The following is a 23,427-nucleotide window of genomic DNA, read 5'->3' on the forward strand; positions in this document are numbered from 1 at the left end:
CCGCTTGGTTTTCATGTATTGGAGGCTATGTCGGATCACTACTTAGACCCATCGTGTGGTTGATATATATCCACCCAAAATCAACAACACCTGTGAACTCAACACCACATTCGCATGACATCACATGTGCCCCAGTGTGCATACCAAAGATTAATGCCGATATAAGCTACGCATCTCATCATTTCGATTTGAGAATTTCATGGAGCTGAGCTATCAAGTACAAGATCCGGGACAGAAATACTGTTGCTAAGAGCAGAGCTTACATTACACTAATAGATCTGATATTATCTGACAGTGAGATATTCCATCCGAAGGCATTTATTTTCATTTATCATCACATCATAGTCATAGCATCGAAACCAAACCATGCAAATCAGTAATGTGCAACGCACAGTTCAACCCCTCGGCAAATCAATATCCACAATCCAAGGCGCATTGATAGGCTGATAAGCAATATCCACAATACTCGCATTGACGAAAAGCGTCTCATCCCCAAACTTCAGCGGCCGGTTACTCCCAGAGCTGACATCGTAATATGCGCCCCGGTTTTCCAGCATCTCCTCGGGGTCCGTAGGGACTTTCTCCTGCTTGATGCCTCGGTCGGCGTACATATTATACGTGCCCCGCACAGCTCCCCACCCTTCATGGATGTGCCCAAAGACATAGAGACGGGGTCTTGCGCGCTCCGACGCGCGTAGGAGATGTTCGCAGCCCACACGCCGGTCCCCGTCGCGTCCGACCCAGTCTAGGATCCCTGCCGGCGGGCCGTGGGTGAGCATTATATCGATAATTGGGTGGTTGGGGACCGGGTTTTGTGGCATGGGGGCTTTGGAGCCTGGGAGTGGGGGGATTGAAGCGGTCTTGGTTGCGGGGATAGGCGAAGGCCCAGCCGAAGAATTCGGGTTGGTAGGGGGAGGCGTAGACGGTGAATTTGGCGCCGGTCGACAGAGTGAAAGTGTGGATTCCTTCATCGAGATAGCGGATTCCGGCCGCGTAGGCCGATTCGTTCGTGTATAGGTCTATTATGTCGCGGACGTATGTCTGCATCTCGCTGGTTGGCGGCGTGGTGCCGTCGCGGATTGCGGCGAGGCGGCTTGCTTCGTCTTTCTTGAGAGGGATATCTTTTGAACCGAAGTATTCCGTTTTCCGGTGTCGTTTGTACCCGGCGCGGAGGAAGTGTTCTTCGTCGAGGGTGATATCGTGGTTGCCTGCGATGACGAGTTTCAACTCGGCGTCGGCGGCTTTGAGCATTGAGACGGTTTCTTCGTGCTCGGTGCGGTAACCGACCTTTGTGAGATCGCCAGCATGGAGGAGGACGTCGGCTTTTGGGAGGGGGTTGCGATAGACGTGGTTCTTGGAAAGCGGAGGGTATGGGCTGGTGGTGTGGGTGTCTGAGATCATGCAGATTCGCGTTTTGATCCCCGCGGCGGAGGCCATTGTGAGTGCGGGGTTGAAGGGAGGATGAAGGTGAGAAGAGACGAGGAGGATGAAGGGTAGAAGACGGAGACGAGCTGCGGACGTTTAGAAAAGATCGCGGGGAGGGAGAACCGACGTTAAATCAGCCCAACTTTGACCTGGATTTCCATGGAACCCACCCCGCAGATACAACATCGACTCTTACAGGTTTGATTTGATACATCAAATATGCTAAGTATTGTACTGAGCTGTACATTAGAATAGACAATCAATACGTCCACTACCACCGGACTCTACACTTCAATCTCTACGGTGCATGGATCACAAGTAACGTAAACAGGAAAAAAGATTCCCATAAAATTGACGGCTCAGAGCTCTACAGACATTGCATCCGTGGATGCCCAGATCATGACGGTTTTCTGGTAAACATAGCTGAAACTCCGATAACCACCCGTGCAACGACAACCCAGGCGGTCCATTAACCACATGGCTTTCCCTTTTTGTTTTTCGTTTACTTGCGGATCGCGCGCTGGTAGAAAGCCAGCTCCTCACCCTCCAGAATGTAGCCGTCGACACGGCCGGACTGGCCGGGGCGCGAGGCAACAACGGCGTACAGACGACCGGACTCGAACTGGCGCTCGATGGCACCCTCAACCTTGCCCTGGTCGGCGTAGCGAGCGGCCTGCTTCTTGGTGACAGACTTGCTCTTCTTCTCTTCGGTGGTCTCACCCTTGGCCTGGCGACGGCGGCCAATGCTCTGGCCGTAGTGGGCCTCGTACCATTGACGGAAGGGAGCAGCGTCAATCTGGACGACAGCGGACTTGGTCAGGGTGTTTGTGCGGACCAGCTCGTTGTTGGAGGGGTGGAAGGAGACACCGATGACACGGGTCTTGCGGGAGACACCCTCAGAGCCCCACGAGAAGTTACCGGACTCGAGACGGAGAGCACGGAACTTGCGGTTGCCACCACGGGTGCGGACCAGATGGATGCGCTTGGTGCCAATACGGGTGTTGGCGGGCTGGCGGCCCTTCTCGAAGGCTCTGTTGAACGGACAAGTCAGCACTTGGTCCAGAAGATCACGTAAAGTTCTCGCATCCAGCAATCACTATCCCTTCGAATCGGTCCACAACAATATCCGAAAGTCCTTCCCCACGCAGATTGCTTCCCCCCTCTCAAAACAGAAAATTCAAATGGATGGTGCCGTACCTCTTCTTGCGGTAGAAAGCGCGCTTGGCACCGGTGGCGCTGCGCTTGTGGCGAGAATCGCGAGAGATACCCATGTTTGCGGTTGATGGAGGGGTCTATTCAACAAGACAAGAAAGTTAGAACTCGCTCGGGTTGGTGCGATCTGAACCCTGCAATTCCGAGCACTTCTGTTTCGTCCGGAAGCGATGTGATCGTGCGGATGTCGAATTAGGTATTGCTCTTTGCAAAGGGTTTTGGCGATGTGTGGTGGGTTGTCGAAAGTCGAGGCAAGGCGGAACGTTCAATGTCGGATTTCGATGTGCTCGATGGAATTTTTTTCTCACGCAGCGATTGTCGACTCGGACGAAGCAGAAGGAAGGAAACTGGAATTCAGAGGTAATTGAGAATCACTCACCCCTAGCTCTGCAGCCCTTCACCAAAAAACACAGAAAGTTGTCGATGGGTTGTCGTTGGGAGATGCCGTCGTGGAGTCCGTCGAATTTCGCAGGACGCACTGTGTCGCTCGCTTGTGCGGTTGCCCTAACCGGCACTAGTCTGTATCGGGCTAGCGCTGTCCATGTGCGGTCCCGTGATCAGCCATTTGCTGACTCAGTGAGATATCTTGGCAATGCCAAGCCCTGGGAGCAACGCATGAGACTGGATGCCTTTCGTCGGATACTTCTTCATGACTGAGGTATTTCACGGATGCATTTGCATGGATTCGTCTAGCCTAGCCCGAAACGTTTGGTCTATGTACTTTTATTACCGAATGATTCTCATATTCCCCCATCTTTCCAGACAGATCGTTTCCAAGATGATCAACGCCATTAATTAGAGCCGACTCGACTCATTGGACTCCGCTTACTGACTCTTCCCACCCTTCTCCCGCTGCTCTTTTACGATCTTGCCAATCCGCTGAAACGTACCAAATCCTTCGATGAAACACGAACCGACCCAAGCGAACCACAGTCCCGAGAACAAAGGCACACCCAGCGGCTTCAACCGTGTGACAGCCAACAAGACCGACTCGAAGATATGGATGGCCACCACGCCAGGGAACAACCAAGGCTGAATGTTGTAAACGAAGTGGGCGAAATCAGGCAAGAACTTGTAACCGAGGTTCTCGTAGATGAATGAGCCCGGCAAGAGGTTCTCGCGGCGGAAACAGCTGGCGTAGGTGAAAAGACACAGCGCGAAGATGATGGCGTGGTGGCCACGTGGGGCACGGTACTCGGTCAGTGTCATGTCCGAGCGGCCGAGCTTCTGCAGGCTGTCCTTGTGCAATGCGACCAGGCGACCCCGGGCCTCGTTGTAACTTGTCATGGGCGGGTCGATCGGAATGCTGTAGCGGGTTCCGTTGGCGCGGATGGTGAGGGCGGAGAGGGTCAGGTCTTCGAGGGCGGCGCCTTTCGATTGAGCGGCTGTGATCCGGGCGTATGCTTGTAAGTACAGCTGGAGCGAATCGCCATGGTCGGCGTTCATGTGCTTAATAATGAAGTCTTTGCCCGACATGCTTGCGGTCAATGGGTGCCGATGTGAGACAGACGGAAGTAAAGTGTAGGTGATCAATTGGGCGGAATTGTGGCAGATCAATAACCAGAGAGCGTATCGAGTGAGAAGGTATACTCAGCACCAATGCGACAGGACGCGAAGGGGAGAGAGGGGAAGGCTCATAATTGAGATGCGAGTTGCGGGTGCGGGTTGACGATCCGCGCCAAGCCCCGAACCTCGGCCTGGCCTCTTCAACACCTGTGAAGTTGTATGGGCGATCGCAGGATTGAGGTTGGCAGCAACCTGAGTATTGTTCGACCTCGCGAGTATGTTTGTTTCTGCTTACAATATTAGAGGGTGTGGGATTTTGGGTCACACAGAATTGAATAACTGCAAACAATACCCCTCTCGGCGAGCTCAGTGCGTTTTCAAATTATGTATCAAATACAGCAGAGTATATGCATGCATCATGGCCACGGTACCCCGACATACATTGCAATGACTCACTTTGGAACTTAATAGACGCAGTTAGGGATGAAGCTACTATCTGCACGGGTAAATACGAACCGGTTCTTGGGATATATACACTGATGTGGTAATACAGGATCCAAAACATCGACCCCTGCGCCGCAATTGCCCCACCGCATGGCTCCTGATCCAGTACAGAAAGACGCAATATTAAATGACGAACCAGACAAGGGTCTATGAAAACTTGCTGCAGAGCACAAAGCAGAGCGAAAAGAAAAGAATCAACAAAGAACATCGATCGTGAGAATCATGAACATGTAGTAGAATGACTGCGCGAGCGAATGCAAACGACCATAGCATGTGGAATAGTCAGAGACCGAACCTAGACTGGGGAACAAGTAGAAAAAGAGGTGAAAGATTATGCCCTGCGACCGACGTGATCAACTCCTGTATTCATTAAGCGATTTGGCTTTTTTTAGGAGGAAGAGGTGGTGAGCACTTACATGAGAGCCAGAGTCAAGTCACCATGGATGCGCGCCTTCAACTCGATCTCGATCTCGAGGTTCAATTCCAACTTCAGCTTCATGCCCTCTTCGTCGTCGATGCTCTTTTTTTCCTGGTTGATGACGTTCATGTCGCCGGATTGGTTGTTCTGCTGCCAGTGTTGGATGCCCTTGCCGTCGGTCATTCCGTACTCATCATATTGATCATCATCGTCGTCTTCTTGCAACCAATAGTCATCTTCATCGGAGTAATCATCTAGCTCTTCTTGTGGTTGTTGCTTTTGCAGCTGTAATCGCCGACGACGCTGGAGCTGCTGTTTCTGGGGGACGGGCTCTTCTTCTTCGTCGGAATATTCGTAGTCGTCGGCACTGTCGTAATCCTCGTCGTCGTAGTCGGGCACCTGGAACTGCTTCTGCTGCTCCTTGGTCTTTTCGGCGGTAGCCATGGTAGAAGGATAACGGCGCGACTCGGATTGTCGTGAGGTATAGGTAGTATAGGTGGAGGGAGAGGGAGAGGTAGGTGATGAGGTGAAGGTATTCAAGATGCAAGGAAATGCCGGGATGGAGCTCGAGACCAGACACTAGAAGAAAGACCAGGAAAGCGGTGGTGATATGATATGAAGGGGCCTGGAGCGCACTGCAAAGGGCCCGGGCATCGTCACAACCCTCGTCCTCGCTGTGGCTGGCATGACGTTGGCGGCGGATGAGATGGTATCCCTACCGGTAATACTCCCTGCATCGCGTAACTATCGGGATTCACGTCATGCCATGGCCTGTCCCACTTTCCTGCAGGCGCGTGGCGTGGGTATAGTTCTAATTCGGGTGCGCCAACCGGATACTCGTCACAGTGTAAGAGCGCAGTACATGTGTGTACTAGTAGTAGAGTAGTAGAGTCCATAGTATGGTATGTACTCTACTAGTATATGGCCAACCGCGGGAATGCATCTCCGCCTGGCAGCGACTACCAGACACATACTGCAAATAGCCCCGGGCCTCGACTGCTCCTGTCTGAACCGTGGAAATATTATTACCTGGGTACTGGGTGCATACCTGTGCATACCAACGCAGCATCCAGTTCATCTCGCAGAATCAAGTTCATCTCGCAGAATCAGGGATGTGGTGTGTCGTCATGACCCAACCACCAAATCAGCAGAAAAGGTGCAACGGTCTTACGTCGTGCTTAATTTATAAAAGTGGGCCCGCGCTGCCAAAATGCACCGCGTGGCCCATGATTGGCATGTGGAGCCCTGGAGACCCCCGAGGTGTCGCACGTCTCGTCGATTTTCTCGCTCGACCAGACCGCGTCTAGTCCCGAATCCCCCAACGCCGGCGCTGATCCCCCCAGACACGCCCGGTTCAACAGGCATCTAGATCTGTCTTGGCCCCTGTGTCTCTGTCCCTGTGTCTCTGTCCCTGTGTCCCCCGGGCAAGCAGTTGCAGGTAATTCCTGACCGCATCCCAGTCAGGATCTGCTCCCCCCGACGTCATCTGGCCCCAGCTCCACCCAGTTTGATGCTCGAACGTGGCGGCACACCGCGTGTACCTGGTCGTGAGCCATAGTTCAGATTAAAAAAAAAAAAAAAAAACAGACCGGGAAATTCAAAAATACATCAATTCAACACCAAAACACGTCTGACGTCGGAGGCGGTCCCCCACACGCCCATCCCCGCCGGTTTCGAGCCAGTTCGGTGGCGCACTCGATATAAACGAGTGCAGCATCACATCATCCCAGCCCTCGTCATCTGCTATACATCCATATTACACACACCAGTCACGATCCGGACGCTTGGTCCTTCATAACCCGAATCGTCTGCATTGCACAACTTCATATTCCCCCCCCCCCCTCTCCCCAGCTGCCTTTTCTTTCTCTTTTCTTTCCACCATGGCCGATCAGGATCAACCCTCTACTCCCAAACCCGAATCTACACCTAACACCCCCAACAAGCCGAAGCGTGCTCCTCCTAAGCTGGGCAAGAAAACCCCGACCAAGCAAGAGCAGACCCCGCCTCCTTCCGAGCAAGGTCAAGAGCCCGAAGATAAAGATCAAGACAAGGGAGAAGACCAACCAGAAGAAACCGAGGGCAACCAAGAACAAGAACAACATCAAGAGCCCGAGTCCCTCCAGCAAGAACCCGACTCTGAAAACGAGAAAGAGCAGAACGGCGACCAGTACAAACCTGAGGAGCCGCAACCCCAACTAGAAGAACAAGAACCGCCTCGTCGTCGTCGCCGTCCCCGTCCAGCTCGCAGACAAGACACCGACACCGAATCCATTCCTCGGAACGAGATGGATGCCCAACCCCAGCAACGCCAGCGCACCCGCCGCACCCGCCAGCCGCAGCAGCAGTTGCAGCAGCGAGGCGACGCAGGCCCACTCGGCGGCCTTGGCGGCGTCGATCAAGCTGGCCAGCTGGTCCAGAACACGGCAGGAAATGCTTTGCACGGCGTGACCGGTTCGGCAGGTAAGGCTGTGGGCGGCGTCCTGGGCGGCGACCAGAAAGAAGAGAAGGATGATGGCGGTCGAGATGAGCAACTGCGTTTGCGACTGGATCTGAATTTGGATATTGAGATTCAACTCAAGGCAAAGATTCATGGTGATTTGACTTTGGGATTGCTGTCAGTATTCCCATTTTCCTCTTTTCCCAATACACGGAGTTCCTTTAGCTCTGCCTGCATCCTCACCCGTTATGTCTGCTGTACATTTCAACTAACTAACCGTGTAGAAATTGATCGGCCGAGTACAGTGGCTGAAAAGCGAGAATCCTTTTACATCTGAGCTGTTACGCTTCCACGATATGATTATACTCTATTGCCACGACGATCCCATGTTGACGACGCAAGATTTCCGTTGCAGTAGTGCTTGGCTTGGCCAGTTTCGTTATTTATGATTGCGACATGTCTCTCTTCTTTTTGTTTCATCTAGGCCTTGCTTTTCCCTAGATTTGACTTGGCGCCTTTGTCCCCAGGGTTCCGGTGTCTGGTCTTGACTGTGTGTACAGTATAATTGTGCTTTCGTATAGTTTCCTCGGCAGGGTCAATGAAGACTCGTACTTGCCTGTTTCGCTCATCGAATAGATTTAGACGATCGTAAATAAAGTGCAGAATACTTTAGTTCGCAAGTGTTATCTCAAGAGCAATGATTGTTGGGACGTGTCGATCCGGACTGTTGCCGTGCCGTGTAACGCTACGCCTGACGTGCCTATCCTATCATGCGTATGAGTAGGTGGGACCGTGTGACTACCTGCAAAACACGATGCATAACTACCGTAGAGGTACTAGTCGCCAGGCTAACATCTACTTCGGAATTATATCGCGATGTATGTTCATTGTGCCTCACTCGAGGTATGCTATATGTGCATCACATTCGGAGGAACATTTTCCACCGGCCAATCTATGTCAGTGGAACTGGAAGGCGTACGCCGTGGCAACAGAAACAGTATAAGTAACAAGTCGCTCAAATGACTCAAGCACAAAGACCATTTTTGCTCTTTTAATATTCATCTTCGCGGTTAATGCGCGTGTTTCTCGAACGGATCGTACAGGACCGTAGTTCGTATTCCTAGGACTTTTTCTAAAGTCCCGCGATATACATCAAGCCGTAACCGATGGTCACAATCACCACAAACGCCATCAGACTCGACGGGGTACCGCGAGTGAGGAAGTGGCGGACTTGAAGGTATCGTTGACCGGTTGTCGGGACTTCAGTCATGATGGCAGCTGTGGAAGAACGAGTCAGTATAATAGTGGGTGAAAAGGTCGTGATATGCAAGGGGGCACGCACTCATATTTGGGAATCCGCTCGTTGGGAGCGCCATGGCAACGGAGCACATCAATGCACTTGCCATCACCAGCAAATTAGGGTGAGGGTTCTCCATGTTGACGCCGATCTGGCGGACGAGAGGTAGGATGATTAAGGCGGCGACCGTGTGCGAGATGAAGGTCGCAATCACGAGAATTAGTGCAGAAAACACGAGAAGCACGCTATACAGACTGAGATGTTCGACGCGGTCGGTGATGCTTCCAGCAATGGTATGAAGCAGACCGGACGAAGTGACGGCCTTCCCGAGACACAGGCCACCCGCGGCAAGAATGATGATTGTCCACAGGAAGTTATTGAAATCCTCTTTGTTCAGAATTCCAGTTCCGAAGAACAGCACGAGAGGAATGATAGCGATGACGCCCATATCACCAAAGACATGTTCAAGCTGGTGACTCACACACCAAAGAATAATAGTGCCGACAGTCACAGCGCTGATGAAGTACTGTATTCCGGTGAACCGATCCTTGACGGGACGCATGGGAATGATGGTGGTGTTGCGTCCCGGGTGGAAGGTCGCCAGGAGCAAGCCCCAAATCAACAGAATGGATATGATACAAATAGGCAGCGAGACGAAGAACCAGGTACCCCAACTGATGCTGGGGTACATGTTTTGCAAAGCAATGATGTTTTGCGGGGATGCAATTGGCGACGCAGCTCCACCGACGTTGGCCGCAAGAGCAATTCCGAGTACAAGCGCCTTCGCAAAGTTCGAATCCGGTGACAGATTGCGCAGCAAGGGCTGGATGATGGAGTAGCAGAGCACAGGGGATGCCACGTTACTGATCCACATGCTCAGGAACATACTCACGAACATGTTGGTCAATAGGACGATCTTGGGCTTGGAGCCAGCTTTGCTGAGAACGAACATGGCCATGCGTCGGGCAATATCGTACTTGGACAGAGCCGCCGCAATGGTGAAGCCGCCAAGGAGAAGCATGATAACGGGAGTCCACATGGCCGAAAATACCTGGCCGACAGCTTCTTTCGGACCAAGTCGTTTGTGCGGCTTGGCTTCGGACCGCATGATACCCAGAACAACGACCAAGAATGGAATGAGAAGCGAAGTGACGAACAGAGGAATTGCCTATCACAATATGTGTAAGTAAATTAAACAGTGGCTGTATTCTCGAAGTTCTGAAACACTTACCTCTGTGGCCCACAGAATGCTGACAAGTACCAGCATTGCAAGACAGTTCTGTTGTTCTGGAGTCTCCATCAATGGAGTGGCAAGCAAAGCACCGAAGATGGCAATACTGAATATCAGAGTGCCGAAGCTCAGACTGCAAAGCCACAAGGGAAATTGAATGCGTCCCAGAGGAGTACCAATTTCCTTTGTGTGAATCTCCTGCTTGTCACCCTGGCGTCGCGCCGTGGCTGGATCTTCATCGCCTCCCAGAAGAGTGTGCCGGATACCCACATTGGCAGCCTGTGCACGACGTTCGATCTCGATCATCTCACGCCAAACCGTGTTTCGCTCCCAGACAACATGCTCACGGAGGTGAAGGCGCAATTCCCGGCTAGCCAAGGCTCGACTACCTTTGGTGACGATGTCGGCATACGCGCCTTCCACCTTGTCAATATTGCTGTCCACGGCTGCCATAGTGGACTCGGTGAACGGCAATGCTGGCGCGACGACTGAATTGAGATATTCTCGACGCATGCTCCTAAACAGTGTCTTGTCATACTTCTTCAAAGCTTTTGAGAAACCAGTCTTGTTCAGCTCGATGAATGATCGAAGCCCGCATAGAGAAACGTAAGCCTCGACTAGACGTTTCTTCAACGAGACTCCAGTGTTATATAGATCGAGGAAAGCTTGGTCACTCAAGTCGGAGTCCTGGGGCCCTCGACTGCTTCCCAGCCCAAAGAAAGCAGAGTCCGCCAAGTCAGCGGCGCGATCTTCCGTTGTGGTCTCTTCATCGGTCGACTGCATCAATCTGTTGCGTGAATTGAGCACTGGTGGGTAGTGTTCGTCGTCACTGTCATCAGCGTCCTCACTTGCAGCGCTGGACTGCCGGCGCAGTTTTTGGCCATAGCCAGTTCCGGGCCGGGAGTTGGTACTCATGGTTCGTGCCTTGACCACACTCTCGCTCACAGGGTCCATGTTGACGCCATCAGTCTCCGATATATAGGACGTCGCATCGTGCATCAACTCGTTTGTTAGTTCGAATATCTCTTCTTGTTTCGACTGGAAGAAGGTACAGATCTTATCCAGTTCCGCATCGAGGGCGTGCTTGAAGATACCATCCGGGTTATGCACTTGTGAACCGGATAGCAGCGGAGCGGACTCGACATCGGGAGCAGTTGGCTCATCGGGGCGGTTCACTTGTTTCTCAAGGGTATAGATCCTAGGACGGGAGTCGACACATTAGCCACAGGAACGGTAAGTCAAAAGCAACGCGCAGAAATCATGCAGCACGCCAAGCCTATCCTGTGCGATGTGGCACCCGCCTCAAATCTATATCAAACAAAGTACCCCAGAGATGACAACGCCATGCCACTAGAAGAAGGCAACGACCAAATCTACCAGACGATAAGAGAAAGGGAATCTCCACTCACAATTTCTTGAGATTGCTATACGCGATATAATTCGAGCTCCAATCTGGCACCGCATTGAACTGGATGCTGTGCGAAAATTTCATTTTGGCAGCGGTCTCGGGGTCAACGTCCGCCTGTCCGCGGCCAGCGAGGTGAGCCCGGCGTCGAAGGGCTTCAGCCCAGAACCTAAGTCGAGAAGAGCGGGGAGCCCGCGGGCGCTGGTCGGAGGCAACAGTCTTCTCCCAGTCTCTGTCGGGCCGGGGTCGAAATCCCGCAAGTGATTGTGAATTGACAGCTGGCTTAAGCGGCCGCGAAGCACGTTGTGATCGTTGTGTGCGCGCAGATGCTGTACGAGAAGCTCCTGCTACTGATCCGGTTGCGGTGTTGAAATCGGCGAGCTCGAAGGATTCGTGACCCGGGGAGGGAGCCACCGTCGTTGGAGGGCCGGATGGGAATCGGCCAAGAGCGAGCAATTGCGCAGATGAGAGGAGAGGGGTCCGATCGAGGAAATGAGGAGGTGTTGCGGGGCGAGGCAGATAGTGGGTGGTCAGCTGGGCCGGCTTCGTGGGTTGCACTGATGGTCAGGTTGAAAAGTGGTGTGCACGGCTTATCGCAGACGCGTTCGCCAAGACGTCGTCTTCTATTATTTTCCGATAGACCAGCTGGATACGAGCATTGCCCCTGTTGGCGAGGTGACATTCTTTTCCGCGATGACTTCAGGAACCGTTGCATACCCGATCGGGAATAGGCGGTGCTGAGTCATCACACGGGTGGCCTATCAGCCCATCGCTATATAAAGCACCCGCAGCCAGACAGCTTCGTCGTGGAGAACTAGTAGACCATGCGCAAATACAACGATTTACTAGTAATTATATACCAGATAACATAGAACATATAAGTGAAGATGAATACATAGGATGATACCCTGTGCGTTCTATTATGAAATGAAGTGAAATGATCCTATATGATCAGACTAATACTACATATACAATGCTGAAAGGTTGCTCAGAAAAGATGCGCACCAAATAAAACCAAATAAACCATAATGATTTTATTACCTATTACCGGCGACGAGGCGCAAGTCCCAAGTTAGCACGACCGGAGATACCAATCTTGTGCTGTCCATCTCTCCGGTCCCACACACCGCTACGACCTTCAGCGATAGCAATCAGCTCATTCGCAACGCGGTGAGCCAGCTGGGCATCGCGGCGCTTCTCTGAACCATCAATGATCCATTTAATAGCAGTGCGACGGCGCTGACGAAGGGTCAGGGGGTGGGGGACCTGCACGGCAGTACCACCACCAGCAATACCCTTCTGCTGACGAATGCGGAAAAGAGGAGCCACGGAGTCGACAATCAAGGTAAGGTAGAGAACGGGATCGAGAGGGAGTTGAGGAGCGGGGGAGCGCCGATGAGAGGACGGCGGGGGTTGATGTTAGGGGGAGAAGAAGTGCGGAGTTGGTCCAGGATAATGGACATGTTCTGAAGAGCCTGGGTGTCAGTCTGAAATTCGAGAAAACGGTTTTCGGGCCATTCAAAATGATCTGTTGTACCTTTTGGGCGCGGGCCAGCTTGCCATCTTGCATCAGCATCTTGGTGAACTGGTCCTGCATCGTATCGTAGCGCTTGCGAAAGTTTATGGTGCCCCGCGGCGCCTCGGGTTTCCCGAACTTGAGCCCCGGGATCCGCTCGGAAGCCTGCTCCTCCACACCTTGGATCATGCTAGCAAGCATGGCAGCAGACGCCTCGTCGTTTGCTTGCGAGCTGTGCATATCGGGCGTATGGCTGCGGGCGGAGGTCGAAAACGAACGCTTGTTCTTCTTGAATTGGTCCTGCATAACCTTGGGCATGTGCTTCATGGCCTCCTTGTCGCGCGAAAGGATCTAATCATAACACTCAAGAGTCAACACATTGCTTCAGAAAGAAGGATTCTCCCGGGTTTGCTGCTTACCTCCGAGACCGGGGAGCCTTGCTCCAGCTCAGGCGCGGTCGGTTGTCCATCACAGCTCTTCTCCTTGCTCATAATCCTGTCGACTTCAGCGGCCTCTTGGCTGACATGGGGCAGAGGGTCCTGCGTCGGGAACTTCTGCTCGTCGATCGGGTTGACCTTCTTGTCATCCTTGGAGGAACTCCATCTTTTTTGGACGGGAGCGGACTGCTCGGCGCGGAATCGGAGCGGTCCAGCGACGTTGCGTGCGGTAATGGAGGAGACGGTAGGCTGGCGGAGAGCCGCAGCCGCCTTGCGGGCTGTGAATAGATTGAGGCGGGGAGGCATTGTGCGCGACAACCTCGAGCAATGACCGAGTGTGTAGAGATGCGAGGGTCTGCAGCTGGATGGCGATGGAGCGCGGTCAGCAATTTTCCGGCGCTTAGTCATCTGCTGAGAAATGACTTCAGTTGCGGGAAACAAGGTTGCGCACTATGGCCAACGTCGGCTTAACGTAATTGTACATATACAACAGTCATTCTCTCCAAATTGGTTGTTTGACTCTTTCGCCTGTGCCGGTGTCGGCCGATTCTATGGAATGGTCTTGTCGAATGCGGCTCCTTCGAACTGTTCTCCACGATCGTCCCGCTTACACGAACAATCGGAGGGCTGAATGAAATTCTGAGTCACAACACCGCCATGACAATGGACACAATCATGCATGTAAAAGGCCGTCAATGAGATCATTGTTGAAAACAAAGGAGCATTTGAGCGACAAAACTACACAGTAGTAGCCAGCAGCTACTCCTTCGCTATGCTCTCAGAATTGCCCTCTGAGATTATATATCATGTCGCAATATATTTGCCGACCGCCAACGCTGTGACGTGCCTGGCCCAAACCTGTCGCCGACTGTATAAAATCATTGCTGCAGACGAATACAGGCTTTTCCGAGCACTGGTGCACAGCAGATTTCCGTGTACTCCCACACCTTCTTTCTGGAAAGATGCAGCGTGCGCCCTCACCTCGCGGTCGCGTGCCCTCGACCGACTCGGTGTCATCGGCCGGTTTGTTGTTTTGCCCAAGAATGTCACTCGGATTGGCTGTCAAGAGGTGACTCGACGCGACAATCCCACGCTGGGCTACAGACCCGCCATTGACTCATACGAAATCTGGAATGGTGCTGCTTGGGCTGATAGGAAGGAAGTCCTAGCGTGGGGCGCCGCCCACCAGCTTGCGATACGGGTCAAACAGTCTGGGGCGCACCAACATGAAAATTGGATGCTATTCAATGACATGGAAGATGTGAGCAGCTACGAGGATATCTGCGGTGTGCATCTTTTGCAGCCAGAGCAGAACAAAGATGGCGACACAGAGCATTTGATTTTTGGTCGGAGGAGAAGCGACATAATCCACCTCGCCATTTCTCCCAACCAAGCGAGCCACGAGTACAAACAAAAATTCAAGACGAAAGGACTCGAGCTCGATAGGACAGACATCAGTCGGGGCACCAACTCGACACTTGCAGCCCACTTTGATGATGGATCTATAGCGTTTTACAACACGGCTACCACCGAGGACGAGGTGGAGGCATTTGCTTGGATCCGCAATGAAACAAGCACTCTAGCACGAAGTCGACACTCGAAATTGCTGTCTCCATCGAGAGTTGCAGTCGCCACCGGTGAAATTGAGAATTCTCTTACGATCTCGACAATTTTGCCTGACGGTGTTTGCCTGGACCGGGAAATTGCCGTTCATTCCCTGGATTTACAAGAGCGAGTCAATCGCATTCACGCTGGCGTGACCTCGATCGCATCATTAAACGAAATACATCAACATATTGATTCCCCAGGCGATGCATTCCTTGCTGCATGGGGCGATCGGACCATTAGGTATGTTGCATTCGTAGTGATTCGTTGATATTGAAAGTGCTGACCCTGCCCTAGACTTCACGACCTTCGCTCCCCTAGGTCTTACGAATCAACATATAGAGATACAACCGATATGAACATCATGTATTGTGTTCATCCATTTGGAAATGACCATTTCTTAGCCGGATCCAGCGGTGACGGCTTGGTGAAGATTTTCGATCTGCGCATGGGGAGCACTTACAGCTACCTCGATGCGCAGACGCCACCTTCACCAAATCCCAAAAGAGATGACCGACCAAGCAAGGACTTCTCCATGTTCCTCTCCGCCAACCTGCCGCCTGATATTACACGCCACATTCCTCATCCCCGCAGACGAGGCCAGCAGCCTTATCGCGGCCCAATTTATACCATGTCCACCCCATCGCCGTCCTCCCCGACTGTATACACCGGCATTGTGGATGGTGTAGCTCGGCTAGACTTTGCCTCGACAGACGACTTGACTGGCCCAGCGAAAGAATGGTACGAACGTAACCTAGATTTGGGAATCCAGACAGGGCAATCCGGGGTCGCGGTTGCGGAAGATCAAGTCTTCAGGATAGCAGGCTATGAACGGCCAGCCCAGGATGATTTTACTACCACTTCCAAATTGAGAACGCAGCATGGATACTGGCATCTCATGCCAAATGACCGGGCAAACGAGGTGGTGACTGGATGGGATCGACGCTGGGAGCCTCTCGCAAAGCCCGGGGCGTGGAGAAGGCACTATTGAAGTAAAATGGTGTAAACCCTGGCATTCATGTATATTTCGTTCTGGAGTTGTAAACAGGTCTGAGAATTAGACGCATAGACAAACCATTTAACCAAACATTAGTTTTACGGCAGGTGAAAATTGATAGTATTTGGAAAAATAGTATGAAACTTTTTGGTATTCTTTAAAGCAAACAAACATCATTGGAAAAGCAATTCTCGTAATAAAACATCCGTAGCTCCATAAGCGCCGTGCTGTGTAAATGGGGGATGACGAGCATCCAGGTGATAGTAACAAGGCACAGCAATTGAATCCCGGTGGAGCCATGATAGCAAACATGCAAACCCATTGGGTGAAAGCGTAAAACATGGCTCAAATGAATCAAAAGCTGTTGCTTAATTCAAGGCAGAAGCCAAGCCAAGAGTAATATGTATCGTGGCAGTTGGCAAGGACAGATACATGAAAAAATGGGTATCTAGTCATCGAACTTGAAAGACTTGCCACCGGACAAGTCAATGAATCCACCGCGGTAGGAGCCACGCTTCTTCTTGTTTTTCTCCTTGGTGAAGCCCTTTCCGCGAGTGACCGACAGATCGGCGTACGCACGATCGGCGTAATCATACGAAATGTAATCATTGGAAGGAAGGTGGCTGTTGTCCTGCTGGCTCAACAGGGCGAGAGGGGTGGGGCGAGCACCAGTGTGCTTCTTCTTTGCCGGGACATTACCGGGGGCAGGGCTGGCATTGGAAGAAGTTTGACCAGAGTTGTTAGCGGGCTCATCCGCGGAGACAGTGGCGCTGGTGTCCGAGCTGGGACCAGCAGCAACCGAAACACCCCCAGCCTTGCTGCCGTCCGAGCTGCTGTCATCGGAGCTGGAGTCGCTAGAGCTGGAAGACTCGGGAAGGGGAGTCTTGACTGCCTTCTTCAGGGCCTTAGAATCGGCCTTTTTGGTAGTCTCCTTCTCCGACTCAGAGGAGTCAGAAGAGGAATCGGAGCTGGAGTCGCTGCTGCCGCTACCGCTGCTGCTGGAGCTGGAGCTAGAACTGCTGGAGCTCGAAGAGTCGGAGTCGGAACCGGAGTCGGAATCAGAGCCAGAATCAGAATCAGATGAGGAGCTAGACTCGGAGGAAGAAGAATCACTACTGGAGGATACAGCCTTCTTAGCCTTTTTAGCTTTGGGAGCATCGCTATCAGAAGTAGAATCAGAGCTCGAGTCGGAGGAAGACTCGCTGCTAGATTCGGCCTTGCGCTTCACACCGGTAGGCTTCTTTGCGGCGGGAGAGGGAACGGGGGCCGCATCGTCCTCATCCTCATCATCGGCGTCACTGTCGGAGCTGGAGGAAGATGAGGAAGGAGAAGAAGAGCGGATCGACTTCTGGTCCTTCATCTCCACATCCGAGTCGCTGTCACTAGAACTGGAGCTGTCGCTGTCGCTGTCGGAGCTGTCGCTAGAGTTCGAGCTGGAAGAATCCATATTCTCGGAAGCCTTGTCCCAAGACTTGAACAATTCCAGCAGAGACGGAGCGTTCTTAGCATCAGCCGTCTTGCCAGCCTTCTTCAAGTCCTTAGAGAAAGCCTCACTTGCACCGGAGAAACCATTGTTGGCGAGGAACGCCGCAACAGCAGAAAGCAGCTGAGGGGAAACGTCGGGTTTGGAAGCATCGGCCTATTGAATCACCATGATTAGTTTGGATTTCGTCGGCCATGAAGTGAGTACTGGAGAAAATTCAAACTCACCTTCTTGGCCGCAGCCTTCTTAACAGCGTTCTTGCCCATGGTCAATGGCGAAGAAATTTCAAGAATCCTCGAAACAAGTCAAGGAAAGCCGAGAAAGACCAAGATGCGAAAGAGTGAAGGTGGAGTAAAATTGGCTGTTTAGAATTCCGAGTCGAGCCTTCCCAGGAACAAAAGAAAAAAAAAAGTATACCAAAGGCGGTGTGTGGAGCACACCTGGTGATTGGATATTCTAAAGCAGTATAGCGTATCACGTGTCCCGAGAATGGACCCGGAGCTCGGGTACTATTAAAGCCTCAGGCAGCAACGCCTTCTGCGTAAGTTACGCAGAAGCGAAGAACGAACCACTGACAAGGAAGCGTATGTTAATTGCGTAGTCTCAAAAAGTGAAACATTTTGCAGAGCTGCTCTGAAAATCAATGTGAATTTAAGACAAGAGCTCCTCGGACATGACATCAAATGGCGGGCCGTTGCAGCCGGATCAATTCGATAACCCGCTCCCATGAGCTCTCTCCGCCCTGCCCGCAACCCCAAACAGATGAGATAATTCAATGTCCACACCTCCCACTTGGCATTGGATCGACCTTGTCTTCTCCCGTCTTCTCATCTACCGCTCCAGAAAGGTGCGCCCGATTCGCCATTCATCCGACGTCAATTCCGGCGTGGACATCGTGCGCTCGACAGTTCCCCGGGTGGCCGATCTCAGCTGCCTGATCATGTCCCCTTGATCCCCCGGATTCCACAACTGATCTTGGTGTCTCATACTTCGGAGAGGATACTACAATGAACGGTTCAAATCGTCCCCGTCCGCCACCTCCCGCTGAGCCACGACGCGGGGGCGACCCTCGCAATGGCATGGCCGATGCCATGTCCCGAGCCGAGAAGTTCGAAGACGAGAAGAAGCGGATTATCCAGAGCTGTTACTCGAAGAAAGATGCCGATGGAACATGTACGTGACAGTTGCGAGCACCTCCTGTATCTCCAAGAGGGGACAACCCCTTGCCCACACTAGGTGATGGCGACCTATGGCGCTGGTGACGTGTTGGAGCGCCCAAATAACCCAAAGCTCTCGCATTGCCCTTACGACTTCACCGCAGTTCAAGCAGAATCCCAATTACTCTCAAACAACGACTGATCGTTATCGTGCCTCTAGTGACCGAGTCCTACATTACCCATGTTCGAATCACAGAGGACAGCTCGCATCCTTCTACCCCTGCCCCGCCAAACTCGGCACCCGAAAACAAAAAGGCTCGAGTTATTATAGTCTCGGTCCGAAAGTCAGGCAGAGTTCGAATGCACAAAGCCCGCGAAAATAATGATGGGTCCTTCTCGATTGGAAAAACGTGGATGCTGGATGACTTGTCCGCGATTCAATCCTATACCGCATTTGTTCCAAAGTCACCTGTCGAACAGCAACACAAAGAATGGGCCGGTGCTCTTGGGTTCGTGGTTACTGTTGGAAAGCCCTATTACTGGCATGCCCGGACTTCGAAGGAAAAGGAGTTCTTTATCGGCAGCCTGGTGAAGATTTACAAGAAATACACTGGTGGTAAAGTTCCAAATCTTATCGGGTTCGACGACAGGGAGCGCCAGCTTCTCGTCGGTACTGGTCCATCAGGGTCTCCGGCACCCCCGCCACACCGAGGTGGCCCTGGTCCTTCGCCAGACGTTGTTCCTCCACAGCAGCCACCTTCCTCTTATAGCAATCGTGATCCTAGCCGTGATGGACCCCGCGAAATTAGACGGAAACCGTCCGAGGAGCCGTCTCTTCGACCACAGAAAAGCCGCGATCAAATGCCGCGCCCTTCTACAGGAACCAGACCACCAGCGCCCTCTCCATTTGGACCACCGCAGAATCCTCCACCTATGGTTCCGCCCCAGCGAGCGGAACCGAAGTCATTTTTCTATGCAGATGAGATGGCTCGTCCTAGCTTGCAAGATGAACAGCGACCATCTTCATCTCGGAGTGGCCAACCGGGTCAGACCTTGGAAGCGAAACAACAGCTTGATCCTAAACCCAGTTCGGATGGACTGCGGCCTACCACTCCTGGCTCATTAACCGGCGAAACGCGGGCTATGGCATCTAGCCCGGGCAGCAGCATTGGCCAGAGGTCACCGTACCGCGAAACCAATGATAAAGGACCGACCTTGGAACAACAAACCCAACCTGGGCCACCACAAAGTGTATCAGAAGACGTGTCCTTTATGACGTTGGCAGATGAACAGAAGCCAGCGCCGGTTTCAGAAGCAGAAACATCCTCCTCACCACCACTTGTAGACCCGGCAGTGGCTGCTGTTGTGGTTGCAGCTGATGAACCACCAGCGGCAGCATCGGCACCGGCACCAGCTGCAGAAACGCCGACAGAGCCGCCATCCACAGCTTCTCTTGACAAGGGAGGTGATGATGATGAGGCACACCGTCCTGGTTTAGGCCCTATGATTAAAAAGAAGTCGGCCAAAGATATTGCTGGGGCTTTCCGGACAGCTGCTAACATGCATGGTGCTTTCAAACCTCGGCCTGGGGGAGCTGGTGAGCGACTTCTTGCTGCGGCAAAGAAGCAGCAACAGGGTCAACCGGGCCCTGAGCCAGATGGTATCACTGGTGTTGTCCCAGCTCCATTCCTCTCTCGGTCTGCCAACGACGCCCCGAAGAGCCCCGTGGACGATGACACAGAGAAATCGTTGCCACCATCAGAACCAACACCAGCTCCAACATCTGTGGAGCCCTCTCTAAAGGTTGAAATTGAAACGCCGACAGTCGAGGTCACAGAGCACGTGGTCCAAGAGGCTCCAGTGCTTCATCTTCCCAGACCTGAAGAGTCTAAAGATTCATTGTATGAAACTGGCCGGGTGGAAACTAGGCCAAGAACCCCGTCCCCGGCAGCTCAGGGCCGTCGCCGCAGACGTCGCGAAGACCATACCCTTAAGTACTGCCAAGCACTCGGTATTGAGGTTGCTGTCCTTGATGGACGAGGTGTTGACTTCGACGACATCCTAACTGATCTTGGCTGGAACGGACGGTTAGGCGATGAGCAGAAGATTGAGGATTTGGAAGCAGACGTGCGTCGTGAAATTGGCCGCGTCGAAGCGACCAGCTGGCTGGGAAATCTCGAACAGCAAGAGGGCAAGGTTGAGCAGTTAGCGGTCCTCATTGACAAAACCATTGAAGAGTGTGAGGAGTTGGACGGGCTGTTGACTCTTTACTCCCACGAACTCAACGTAAGTTATTCCTCGGACTTTAGGATGATCCAAGTTCTAATAGAACGTCCACAGACTCTCAACGAGGATGTGTCGTATATCGAAGCACAGTCCCAAGGTTTGCAGGTGCAGACTGCCAACCAGAAACTGCTCCAGAGCGAACTGCAGAATCTCCTCAAGACTCTCTCCATTTCCGCGAATGAAATGCGTCCCCTAAAGGAAGCCTCGCTGAGTAACCTGGACGGCTTGAAAGACACTGAAAATGCATTGTCGACGCTGTACAAGGCCATGCTCATGATCGATGCTGATATTGGACAAAACAAGCGGCGACAGGCCGATGCTAGCGTTGGAGTTTACGCCAATACCGAAATTGGACAGATGCGGGCGATCAAGGACAAGAAGGAAGAGTACCGCTCTATGGCGTTGATGTTCTTGCAGCGCTTGAAGCAATTCATGTCTCTGGCCTTCAAGATGGCTGAACAGAAGCGGACCGAGGCCATGTCTTCTGCCTCCAAGGATCCCCTGAAGTTGGATAACTCAGCTCGACAAGCAGGACGCGGTGAGATCTGGATGTTCAGCCCGCTCATGCTTTTTGCCCGAGAAGTGAGCACATCGGAGTGGCAAGGGCTCCTCCATCTGTACGAACAGCAATCCAAGTCATCGTACCAAAATGAGTTCCGTGATAACGGCTTGGCTTGGCGGAGAACGGCTCGCAAACCCACTGGTGATGAGCAAGAACTTCTGTTCACCCACCAAGAGAAGGAGAAGGAAGGCGAGGGCATTACTATGGCCGCTCGAAAGCTGACTGTCCGACGAGGCAAGACCGTGCGAGCTGCGGCCGGTCTACGTCTTGGGTCTGGCGAGAAGAAGGCTCCTACCAATGGCAAGGTTGAGCCCTGCGAGGCATTTGCTGGATCGCTGCGCGAGACGCTGAACATGATCACCGAAGAGCAGAACTTTATTGTTCAATTCTTCCACCTTGATTCTCTCGCCACCGCGGAATACTCAGACCTTATTGCGTCCGCTGCTCCTGAAAACCGACAATGCCCTGATTTCTCTACCAAGCAGTCGCATGACCCCGACCGGGGGATGGCAAAGAGGGTTGAGCACATCATGGATGAGGTTTATTCCTTCTGGCCAAACGATGTCCAAAGCATGGTGGACTGGGCTCTCCAAGCCGACCCTATGTAAGTTGCACAGTTTGTCATCTACTTTTCATGAGCTTCTGCTAACAACTCTTTAGGCAAGGAATTGGCATCTTGTTTGCCATCGAGACGGCTATGGCTGATCTCGACGACACTAATCAAGAATTCATTATCCATGCTCTCCAGAAGATGCACTCGCGTCTCATGGGTCTTTTCAACCGATTTGTTGATGATCAAATTCGCGGCATTGAAGACACCAAGGTCAAGATCAACAAGAGAAAGGGCGTCATCTCCTTCATGCGCGTCTTCCCCCACTTTTCCACTGCTGTTGAAAACATGCTGGCCCAACCATCTGGCGAATTCTGCGACATTCGTATCGCCGTGAACGATGCCTACGACCGCATCAACCGGGCGATGTGGGAGTCACTCAAGTTCATCGCCAAGGAAGCTCCCGGCCAGCCACCCGGTGTCGCTGCCAGCGCGGGAGACCCCGAGGACAAGGAGATACTCAACTACCACATTCTGCTCATTGAGAACATGAACCACTACGCCGAAGAGGTTGACGTGCACAACCTGCCTGTGCTTCAACGGTGGGTGGACCGGGCGCACCAGGATTTCGCGGAGCACATGAAGCTGTATCTTGATGCGGTCATCCACCGCCCTCTGGGCAAGCTGCTGGACTTTATCGCCTCCATTGAAACCTTGCAGGCGAATGGCAATGCGGCGGATGTCGCCTCGCGCACCAGCCACTCGCGGGCCGTTGCCAAGAAGGTTCTTTCGTCGTACGACGCCAAGGAAGTGAAGCGTGGCATCGAAATGCTCAAGAAGCGGGTAGAGAAGCATTTTGGCGACGCGGACGACCCTGGGCTGAGCCGCAGTCTGGTGCTGAAGGTGTTGCGGGAATGCGAGGGCCGTTATGAGGATGCGTGGGAGCGGACCCGGCGCATCATCGATACGGTCTACGACGGGCAGCTAGAGCTGGAGTGGCGCAAGGAGGACACCGCAACGATGTTCCGGAAATGAATGAGCTGATCTTTTCATGTTCTGTTACTTCTTCTACTACTAGTACGTGGTACTGGTGCCTTTTCTACCTCCTCTACTTAGGTACTATTTCCCATTCTCCTAGTGTTTCCTTTTTTTCCTCCATGGGTGATCGTGCAGCATTGGGACATTGGCTGGGCGTATTGGGCTACTCGGGACCTGCCATGTACATTGCCATCATATATAGCTGCAGCGTATGAAGGGAGTTTGCCTTATTCTAGATTGACTCTACTGTACTTACCTGATGTGCTGTACGTAGCATCTTGAGTGCCGGTGATCGGCATGCTGTGATTGGTGCGCCCATCGAAAATGGCCCACTGGTTCGAGCACATCGCATTTTGCGCTC

The 23,427-nt window shown here is 52.6% G+C and overlaps 9 protein-coding genes across 9 annotated transcripts; 3 read left to right on the top strand and 6 right to left on the bottom strand.

The window, feature by feature from the left end:
* Positions 1–395: 395 nt before the first annotated feature.
* N7532_010713 (uncharacterized protein) lies at positions 396–1,437 on the bottom strand (the record flags this gene model as incomplete). The annotated part of the gene is made up of 2 exons (XM_056623204.1): positions 396–754; positions 807–1,437. The coding sequence occupies 2 exons, from the start codon at positions 1,435–1,437 to the stop codon at positions 396–398; spliced, it is 990 nt and encodes a 329-aa protein (XP_056470620.1).
* A 490-nt stretch (positions 1,438–1,927) lies between these two features.
* N7532_010714 (40S ribosomal protein eS8) lies at positions 1,928–2,696 on the bottom strand (the record flags this gene model as incomplete). Its single annotated transcript, XM_056623205.1, has 2 exons — positions 1,928–2,456; positions 2,623–2,696. The coding sequence occupies 2 exons, from the start codon at positions 2,694–2,696 to the stop codon at positions 1,928–1,930; spliced, it is 603 nt and encodes a 200-aa protein (XP_056470621.1).
* Positions 2,697–3,462: 766 nt separating this feature from the next.
* Positions 3,463–4,113, bottom strand: N7532_010715 (DUF2470 domain-containing protein; the record flags this gene model as incomplete). The annotated part of the gene is made up of 1 exon (XM_056623206.1): positions 3,463–4,113. The coding sequence occupies one exon, from the start codon at positions 4,111–4,113 to the stop codon at positions 3,463–3,465; it is 651 nt and encodes a 216-aa protein (XP_056470622.1).
* Positions 4,114–5,059: 946 nt separating this feature from the next.
* N7532_010716 (uncharacterized protein) lies at positions 5,060–5,509 on the bottom strand (the record flags this gene model as incomplete). The annotated part of the gene is made up of 1 exon (XM_056623207.1): positions 5,060–5,509. The coding sequence occupies one exon, from the start codon at positions 5,507–5,509 to the stop codon at positions 5,060–5,062; it is 450 nt and encodes a 149-aa protein (XP_056470623.1).
* A 1,436-nt stretch (positions 5,510–6,945) lies between these two features.
* N7532_010717 (uncharacterized protein) lies at positions 6,946–7,839 on the top strand (the record flags this gene model as incomplete). The annotated part of the gene is made up of 1 exon (XM_056623208.1): positions 6,946–7,839. The coding sequence occupies one exon, from the start codon at positions 6,946–6,948 to the stop codon at positions 7,837–7,839; it is 894 nt and encodes a 297-aa protein (XP_056470624.1).
* A 795-nt stretch (positions 7,840–8,634) lies between these two features.
* Positions 8,635–13,694, bottom strand: N7532_010718 (putative plasma membrane phosphate transporter Pho87; the record flags this gene model as incomplete). Its single annotated transcript, XM_056623209.1, has 7 exons — positions 8,635–8,780; positions 8,845–9,967; positions 10,031–11,228; positions 11,440–11,992; positions 12,527–12,737; positions 12,973–13,302; positions 13,371–13,694. The coding sequence occupies 7 exons, from the start codon at positions 13,692–13,694 to the stop codon at positions 8,635–8,637; spliced, it is 3,885 nt and encodes a 1,294-aa protein (XP_056470625.1).
* Positions 13,695–14,160: 466 nt separating this feature from the next.
* N7532_010719 (F-box protein) lies at positions 14,161–15,984 on the top strand (the record flags this gene model as incomplete). The annotated part of the gene is made up of 2 exons (XM_056623210.1): positions 14,161–15,236; positions 15,291–15,984. The coding sequence occupies 2 exons, from the start codon at positions 14,161–14,163 to the stop codon at positions 15,982–15,984; spliced, it is 1,770 nt and encodes a 589-aa protein (XP_056470626.1).
* Positions 15,985–16,438: 454 nt separating this feature from the next.
* N7532_010720 (nucleolar and coiled-body phosphoprotein 1 family protein) lies at positions 16,439–17,739 on the bottom strand (the record flags this gene model as incomplete). Its single annotated transcript, XM_056623211.1, has 3 exons — positions 16,439–16,930; positions 17,117–17,629; positions 17,701–17,739. The coding sequence occupies 3 exons, from the start codon at positions 17,737–17,739 to the stop codon at positions 16,439–16,441; spliced, it is 1,044 nt and encodes a 347-aa protein (XP_056470627.1).
* A 741-nt stretch (positions 17,740–18,480) lies between these two features.
* Positions 18,481–23,063, top strand: N7532_010721 (GTP-Rho binding exocyst subunit SEC3; the record flags this gene model as incomplete). The annotated part of the gene is made up of 4 exons (XM_056623212.1): positions 18,481–18,646; positions 18,851–20,916; positions 20,971–22,082; positions 22,139–23,063. The coding sequence occupies 4 exons, from the start codon at positions 18,481–18,483 to the stop codon at positions 23,061–23,063; spliced, it is 4,269 nt and encodes a 1,422-aa protein (XP_056470628.1).
* Between the last annotated feature and the right edge of the window lie 364 nt (positions 23,064–23,427).

Source organism: Penicillium argentinense, assembly GCF_028826775.1.
Source record: "Penicillium argentinense strain IBT 30761 chromosome Unknown utg000010l_segment0_segment0, whole genome shotgun sequence".
NCBI lineage: Eukaryota > Fungi > Ascomycota > Eurotiomycetes > Eurotiales > Aspergillaceae > Penicillium > Penicillium argentinense.